At 30.4% G+C, this 8331-nt stretch overlaps 1 protein-coding gene across 1 annotated transcript; it reads right to left on the bottom strand.

The window, feature by feature from the left end:
• Window positions 1–358: 358 nt before the first annotated feature.
• Window positions 359–8066, bottom strand: LOC113376309. The gene is made up of 8 exons (XM_026616214.1): window positions 7893–8066; window positions 6499–7815; window positions 3955–4218; window positions 3732–3885; window positions 3537–3661; window positions 3370–3472; window positions 774–973; window positions 359–706 (listed from the first exon to the last, which is right to left on the bottom strand). The coding sequence occupies exons 2-8, from the start codon at window positions 7791–7793 to the stop codon at window positions 592–594; spliced, it is 2256 nt and encodes a 751-aa protein (XP_026471999.1). The 5' UTR covers window positions 7794–7815; window positions 7893–8066; the 3' UTR covers window positions 359–591.
• Window positions 8067–8331: the final 265 nt, after the last annotated feature.

An 8331-nucleotide genomic window follows, 5' to 3' on the forward strand; every position in this document is an offset into this window, starting at 1 on the left:
ATTTTTGAGAAAACATCAATTAAAGATCAAATGTTCGCTCCGATTTACATACTTTTTACAATTTTGGCGTCTTCATAATGACTTGAAATGTAGAGAAAATATAAAATCGATTGTCTGGCAAAACTATCTTAATAGACTCAATCTTCACATTTTTTTTTGAGAAATATAAATTAAAATCACAGACCAATTTCATTACACTAAATGTCATTAATTTCAAAAGTAAAATAATAAATGAACAATTTAAATAAATTTTGAATGTATAATATATTCATTTTTTATATTCAGATCCAAATTAAATGTGGTCAATAAAATATTAAATAATAAAATTCTTTGCATACAAACAATATAAACTGTCATTACAATCTTCAAAATCGTAGTACAAATATAGAATACCATTATCAAATAAAAATATTCATATTTTCACAATATGAGAGTTATCATAATTTTACTAATTATACAAAAAATAAACTATTAATTGGACAATTACAGTTGTTGAAAATACACCTATTTTACAGTCAACATATAAACTTTAACATAGATAAAAACATATAAGCTCGTGAAGTTTTATAAAGATATTTATAAATATTCGTCTCAATTTTGCTTGGGAGATCTACGACGCCAACTGCTTCCAGATTCCTGGCCTGCTTGTTGGTTCATTGAGTTTGTGCATAAATTGTGGATAAATTCTTGAAAATTAGTACTATTGCTGAAAAATTTATACACAAACATAAGAAATTTTAATGTTTTATAAATAAAGATTTAAAAATACATACCTGGCAGGTGTGGTTCTGGACTTGGCTGGCTTGTCACCGAGAACTATCCGATACTGAACATTATGAGAGTTTGCCGTAAGATGCGCTAGAGCAGTTTTTTGACAAGCTGCCCATTCAGATATATCATATATACTGCCTTCCATGCAAGCTAGATACACCCATCGCAAACCCATCATTCTTGTCTCTGCCCAAATATCACCCTGAGAATGAATGAATAAGAATAAGTACGTTTAGGTACAGTTATATCTCGCTTAAGGGGGTATTCTAGTGTAGAGGCATGAATTCTATGTCATTTTTAAATCTATGTAAAAAAGGTAATCAATTTTATTACTATTATTTTTCATAATTTATTTCTCAACGTTACAAAAGTACAGAAAAAAGTAAAATGAAAGATAAATTTAAAAATAATTTTAAAAATTAGCAGTTGCTGTAGTGGGGTATCTTAAAAAATTGGCATGTGATCTTGTCCACGATTGCAATCCTTCTGGTAATCCAAAAAAAAACTAGTGGAGTGCATGGCATCGTGCATTAAGGCAAATTGCTGAAACTTCCCGTACCGTAATTAAAAATCTTGGTACGGAACCCAGAGAAATTTACACAAACTGTGTACACATTTATTTAATTATTTTTTATATTTAAATCCCTATAAAATATCTGTGAATTTGATGAACATATGTCCAATGAACATTTTTGACCGCCAAATGACATTTTTTTAACCTATTTTTTATTGAGCCCATAACCGCTCGACCTTCCTTCTCAAAAATTTAATTAGTTCTTCATCTTGTCAATAGAAGTAAAATGTTTTTTGAATTATTAAAATCGGACGCTCCGTTCTCTTAAAAACTGAGTTACCGTTTTTGACACTTTTTGCCCCGTATCTTCGGAACGGCTAGACCTGCCTTCGCCAAAAATCAGCACGTCTCCTTATCAATACGAATCGAATGTTTTCTGAATTATTCAAATCGGTTGATCGGTGTTCCCAAAATCGTCGACGAAAATTTGTATCCGCACACACACACACGCATACATCCATTTTTTCTAAGGTATGCCAAAATATTCAGAAGCCTTTGAAACGTAAAGATATATAAAAATTTTCATTTTCGATTTTTTTTGCAATGACTATAACTTATCCTACGGAAAGTTAAAAATTTCTCGAACACATATTTTTGAATATTTAAGCTTTGAAAATATAAATAAACCAAAATAGCACAGTGCTGAAACAAATGAATAGTAATAGAATAAATCGAAATTTCAATGTATTTATATAGAAAAAATTGCTTTGAGATACAAGCGAGGATACGTAACGAATTAAATTCGTACGTCGAGGTACCACTGCATTGATAGTGATTTCGAAGAGAAGCAAATAGAACTTTCAATGGTGTTAGTAAACTAGCTGTAAGTGGAATTCTGTCTTAAGGCAATTAGGGCATCGTGCCTTAAGACAAATTGCTGGAACTTCCCGTACCAAAAATTATTATTTTTTTAAAAACGATTAACATTTTTGAAAAAAATTTACTTCGAAAAGATTAGATTTTTGAGAAACTAGAAATTTGACAAAAAATTACTTTTTTTTGAAAGAAAATTTTTTTTTGAAAACAAACAATTTTTTTGAAAAGAAAAATGTTTTCTTCATTTTGACATATTTTGGAAATTCTGAACTTTTTTTCAAAGCAATCGTACTGCTTGAACTGCATAGAGACGAAATGTAACAGCGCGTGAGCGCCGCGTCGTCGTCTAACGGATAAACATTGGTACGGAACCCATAGAAATGTAAAAGAAAATTATACTTATTGTTAAAATCTCTATAAAATATCTGATAATTTGATGTGCATATGTCTAATGATCATTTTTAACCGCCGAATGGCATTTTTTTTTACTTTTTTCATTAGATCTCCGAAACCGCTAGACCTGCCTTCATGAAAATTTGACCAACTCTTCATCTTGTCAATACAAGTAAAATATTTTTTGAATTATTCAAATCTGACGCTCCGTTCTCTTAAAAACTGAGTTACCGTTTTCGGTACTTTTTGCCCCGTATCTTCGGAACGGCTAGACCTGTCTTCGCCAAAAAGTAATCAGCACGTCTCCTTATCAATACGAATCGAATGTTTTTTGAATTATTCAAATCGGTTGATCCGTGTTCCCGAAATCGTCGACGAAAATTTGTATCCGCACACACATACATACACGCACACGCACACGCACACACACATACACACACACACATACATCCATTTTTTCTAAGGTATGCCAAAATATTCAGAAACCTCTGAAACGTAAAGATATATAAAAATTTTCATTTTCGATTTTTTTGCGATTACTATAACTTGCCCTACAGGAAGTTAATAAGTCTTTTTCCCACTATAACTGAAAGTAAAATGATTGATAAAAATGATCAAGTTTTGAGAGGAATTTAAATACAAGATAAGGTGTTATAGATGCTTCATCTATTCATCCACAACAATAATAGAGCAGAGAAGAAAAGCAAACTATAATAGATGGCTTCTTGATAAAACGCAAAAAATTTGAGACTCAGTATTAATTGCAGTATTAAGCAGGATATTACTGTATATTCTTTATTTTTATGAAGTTATACCTCTTTAGCTGAGTGTTTGATTTTGCACTGCGCACATTCTCTAGCAGCATAAGCCGGCCTTTTAACAGGTACTCTCAGATGACGTCCATTGCAATTTGTACACCTAAATATTGAAACAATTTACAAATTACTAATAGTATATTTTTATAAATTATTTAATCTGTTACCTAATAGTATTTGATGCTCGAACTATTTTTTCTTGTAATTCTGTTAACAACACACTGAATTGATTTAAAGCTGTTTGTGCATCCTGTTGCCTAGCCACTTCAATGTCATATTTAGATCGTTGTTCCTAATTTAAAAATAATACTGACTCATTTTTCATCTCATAAGACTATTACAAATTCTTTATAAGATCTTACAGGTTCTCCAATAGCGTCGAATGCTCTTTGTAAGACTTTAAAAGCTTCTTCTGCTTGAGGCATATCATTTTTGTCCGGATGAACAAACATAGCTAAACGTTTGTAATGTTTTCTAATCTGATCACCTGTGCAAGAGGCATCTAAATACAAACAACTAAAAACAATTCAATTTTAATGTTATGTTGATTGACATTAGTAATAACACTGATAGTTTCTTTATTACCTATATGGATCTTTATCCTTATGCAACAATAAGTGATCGATAGCTTCTTCTCTTGTTTTCGCTAAATTTAATATTTCATATTCCAGATTATTTGCTTCTTGGGCACGTTTTAGAAAAGGAATCTTTCTCCAAAATGCAAATTTTGAATTTTCACTCCATAAGTTATCAAAAGAACTATAATAATTATTAAGTATTTTTTTATATTCTATTTCAGAACTAATGTCATGAAATTTTATAACTGATGCTGTATATGCATTCGACACGCTGAAAAATTAAAAAAATTAAGATAAGTTTAACATAAGATTAAAAAAATAAAAATATCTTCAAAGAAGTATTCTGGCCTAGTTATTAACAAAAAAAAATCTATTTTGTGTTAATAATTAACTTCCCGTAGGGCAAGTTATAGTAATCGCAAAAAAATCGAAAATGAAAATTTTTATATATCTTTACGTTTCAAAGGTTTCTGAACATTTTGGCATACCTTAGAAAAAATGGATGCATGTGTGTGTGTGTGTGTGTGTGTGTATGTGTATGTGTGTGTGTATGTATGTATGTATGTATGTAAGTATGTATTTATGTATGTATGTATGTATGTATGTATGTACGTGTGTGTATGTATGTGCGGATACAAATTTTCGTCGACGATTTCGGGAACACGGATCAACCGATTTGAATAATTTAAAAAACATTTGATTCGTATTGATAAGGAGACGTGCTGATTAGTTTTTGGCGCAGGGAGGTCTAGCCGTTCCGAAGATACGGGGCAAAAAGTGCCGAAAACGGTAACTCAGGTTTTAAGAGAACGGAGCGTCCGATTTTAATAATTCAAAAAACATTTTACTTATATTGACAAGATGAAGAACTGATCAAATTTTCATAAAGGCAGGTCTAGCGGTTTCGGAGATTTAATAAAAAAAGTAAAAAAAAATCCCATTTGGCGGTCAAAAATGATCATTAGACTCATGCATATCAAATTATCAGATATTTTATAGAGATTTTAACAATAAGTATGAATTTGGTTTACAGTCCTATGGGTTCCGTACCAATGTTTACGCGTTAGTCGGCGACGTGGCGCTTACGCGCTTCGATATTTCGTCTTTATGCAGTTAAAGCAGTACGATTGCTTTGAAAAAAAGTTTATATCTTCCAAAATATGTCAAAATAAAAAAAAAAAATTTTTCAAAAAAAAGAATTAAAAAAAAATTTTTTTTTAATTTTTTTTTTTTTCAAAAAAAAGTAATTTTTGGTCCAATTTATAGTTTCTCAAAAATCTTATTTTTTCGAAGTAATTTTTTTTTCAAAAATGTTAATCATTTTTTTAAAAAAAAAATTTGGTACGGAAAGTTCCAGCAATTTGCCTTAAGGCAATAAGCCTTAAGGCAAATTAATTAAGGCAATAAGCCTTAAGTTCCAGCAATTTGCCTTAATTGCCTTAAGACAGAATTCCACTTACAGCTAGTTTGAAAGTTTAAATTCGTATAAATGCAACGGAAATTGCGTTACGCCCGAACTGTACGTCATTCGCTCTCGGTGAAATCATTTCAATACGGGACGATTGTGATTAGTCGTCGTGTATGTGAATAAAGATCTGTCGTTGTATGCGTACCGGCATCAACGTTGTATGCGTACCGATATCAACAAGGAAATCGGCAAAGATAAATAAACATTTTAAAGTTACATTGTAGTATGAATCTTCATTTAATGAAAAATGCCTGACTCAGAAAAATATTTTACCCTGTTCCTTGAAAATAATTAAACAAATTAAAGATTTGTGCCGTGTACTAAAGTTTACTGATTAGAAATTGTTTCTATATTATTCGTTATTTCTATAAATGTTTGAAGTTATTAAAATAGAAAATATTTTTTATGCAAGACAGATATTACAGCTGTTCAAAGAATGAGATTGTATCGCCAGCGAAAAAGTAAAAAAAATACAAGCAGCCAATGAATGTATGTTAATTTTAATTACATGAAGTTCTTCAAACACAATTACATCATGAGTGAAGTTGCAAAAACAATATTTGTTTACGTGTTGTTTAACATAATCCACTGTGTAAACAAATATTATAAAATTCAGTAATCAGCAATTACTTCATTTCTCTAATGAAGGTTCATTTCTAAATGCTAATTACAATGACAAACCGATCATGTCATATTTGAAGTATGACTTTAATTACATTATTGTTTTTAAATATTATACATATTTTTAATGATATTATGAATATATAAATTTATAATTTATAATTATATAAATGTGTATAATGGTTGACACTAATAAATGTGTGCATCGTGAGTGTTACCATATTAATAATAAAATTTATTCAAAATTGTTATATGATGTATTTATTTTTACTTTAATGTCATCTTCTACAGTAGCAAATAAGTTTTACTTCAATTGCGTGCGAATCTTACGTGCACTCTTTTTTTTGCCTCTAGGGCCAGAATACCCCCTTAATTCAATTATGTCACAAATTGAAAAAAGTTGAATTAGAAACTAGAAATGCTAGATATAAATAGTATTATAATTTGAAAAAAAGTACTTACAAATCAGTTGCTACATTTGTACTCATTACAGCGATGTCCCAAATTAATGTCCAGAACCATAACAAAATTTTCTTTACAATTTCATGCCAATTCTTCAAATATACTTCAAAATCAAAACATTTTTTCTTCTTCCGAATTTTATTTTTTTTGTAAGTATGAGTAGTGACTTTTTCTGATTTTACTGATCGAGATTGTTTATAGACTTTTTTGCTAGAAGATTTTGATTTTTCATTACCAAGTGAAGTATCACGTTGTCTTTGAGGAGAATCTTCAACATCACAACTCGATTGATTCGATTGGTTTTCCTTATTAGCATATTCTCGCTTAGTATTTTTTTGAGTGGTATGAATTGTTGGTGTTTTCGTTGCCTTTTGATTATGCTTGGGTGTGTTTTGAACATTAGAATTCAAATCATCTTGTTCACTGCTGGAACTATCACTTTTCAATGTAACTTTTGGTGCCGTTTTATTTAATGTTTCTTTGCTCTGCTCTGCAGCACACACAGGGTTTGTAGGATATTTATGATGTTCTGGAGTATTGTTTACACAAGGACAACTTTTGCGTCGTTCAATTTTTTTAGTTTTACTTTTATCTTTGTATTCCTTAATGGCAGTGTTATCTTTAACAGGAACAGTATTTGTCTTTTCACTAGTGACAGCACGATTAAGAACATCAGAATATAGCAACTTTGACTGCTTCTTTTCAAGCTTTTTAATTGGACTTATGTGAGGTTTGGCTGGCTCAATATTATTCACTAATGAAGAAGGTGTGAAATTTCTATCCTCATTAGGAGCATTACCAAATTGAGTATACACTCCATGACTGTTTGGGGTTAAATTATCGGCAAAAGAATTAATAAACATGTCTGATTCACTCTGCACTGGTTTCTCAGGTAAATTTGAAAATGGCAATGAATTGGAATTAGAATGTTGACCTCCAGCGAACAAACTGTGCTGATTGCTCAAGTGTGAAATGGATGCATCATCACAGTTATTCAACAAATAACTCACGGATACATAAGGATACAAATAGTCAGAATTCTTAGTCTGATGACCTCCAGTGTTGTAATTATTAGAAAAATAATTATCTGGATTAACTAATTTTGGAAGTTGATCACTTCTTGAATACAAATTGCCATTGTCTTGAATGTTCTGATAGAGATGAGTTGTGTTTTCATTACTTGACAGATTAGGTTGTATGATATTCACTTGTCTTATATGAGTAGCATACGGTTCCTCACGAGATCTTTGTATATTTTCAGAATTCCTACTGAATGTAGAAGGTAAATGTGACATTGTGGTCCAAGGTAAAAGTTTCCTAAAAATTTATTTTACAATTACTGTATCATGCTGTCTGTAATATGATCAACAATTGTCAGACACCTTCCGACTAACCTAACATTTAGGAAAACGTCAAGTTAATTTAAATGTATACATAAGATAAAAGAATTATCGTTGACTTGCGGACATGTTATATTATTTGTTATTATTAAGTTTAATCAAAACGTTCGGTATATTATCACGCGAACGACACAATTTTCCACATAGGTGAAAGACACAACCATTACTTTTTAGCGAGTTACCAACAAAGCGAATCTAAAGATGAAGTGTTTTTGTCAAAACATCAAAATGTAAACGTCCATCGCAGATTATTTTGTAAAGACAGTAATAAACAAATAACATTTATAATGAATTAATTATATAATATAAAACTGAAAACTAGTGGTGCATGTCATCGTGCAAGTTTTCGAATAATTTGAAAAAAAATCGAAACGTTTTGAAAATTTTAAATATTTTTCATATATTTAAAATCGCTGGACCCTGCCTTTTTCAA

The sequence above is a fragment of the Ctenocephalides felis genome, unplaced genomic scaffold (genome assembly GCF_003426905.1).
Source record: "Ctenocephalides felis isolate EL2017-DRISC unplaced genomic scaffold, ASM342690v1 CF-g0.4_SCAFFOLD_01886, whole genome shotgun sequence".
In the NCBI taxonomy this organism is placed as follows: Eukaryota; Metazoa; Arthropoda; class Insecta; order Siphonaptera; family Pulicidae; genus Ctenocephalides; species Ctenocephalides felis.

Coding starts and splice junctions, on each gene's coding strand:
- LOC113376309 (XM_026616214.1), bottom strand. CDS start 7,793: ATGTCACATTTACCTTCTACATTCAGTAGGAATTCTGAAAATATACAA. Junction 3,886..3,954: donor AAGGATAAAGATCCATATAG/GTAATAAAGAAA, acceptor AATTGTTTTTAG/TTGTTTGTATTTAGATGCCT. Junction 3,662..3,731: donor TCGACGCTATTGGAGAACCT/GTAAGATCTTAT, acceptor TTTTTAAATTAG/GAACAACGATCTAAATATGA.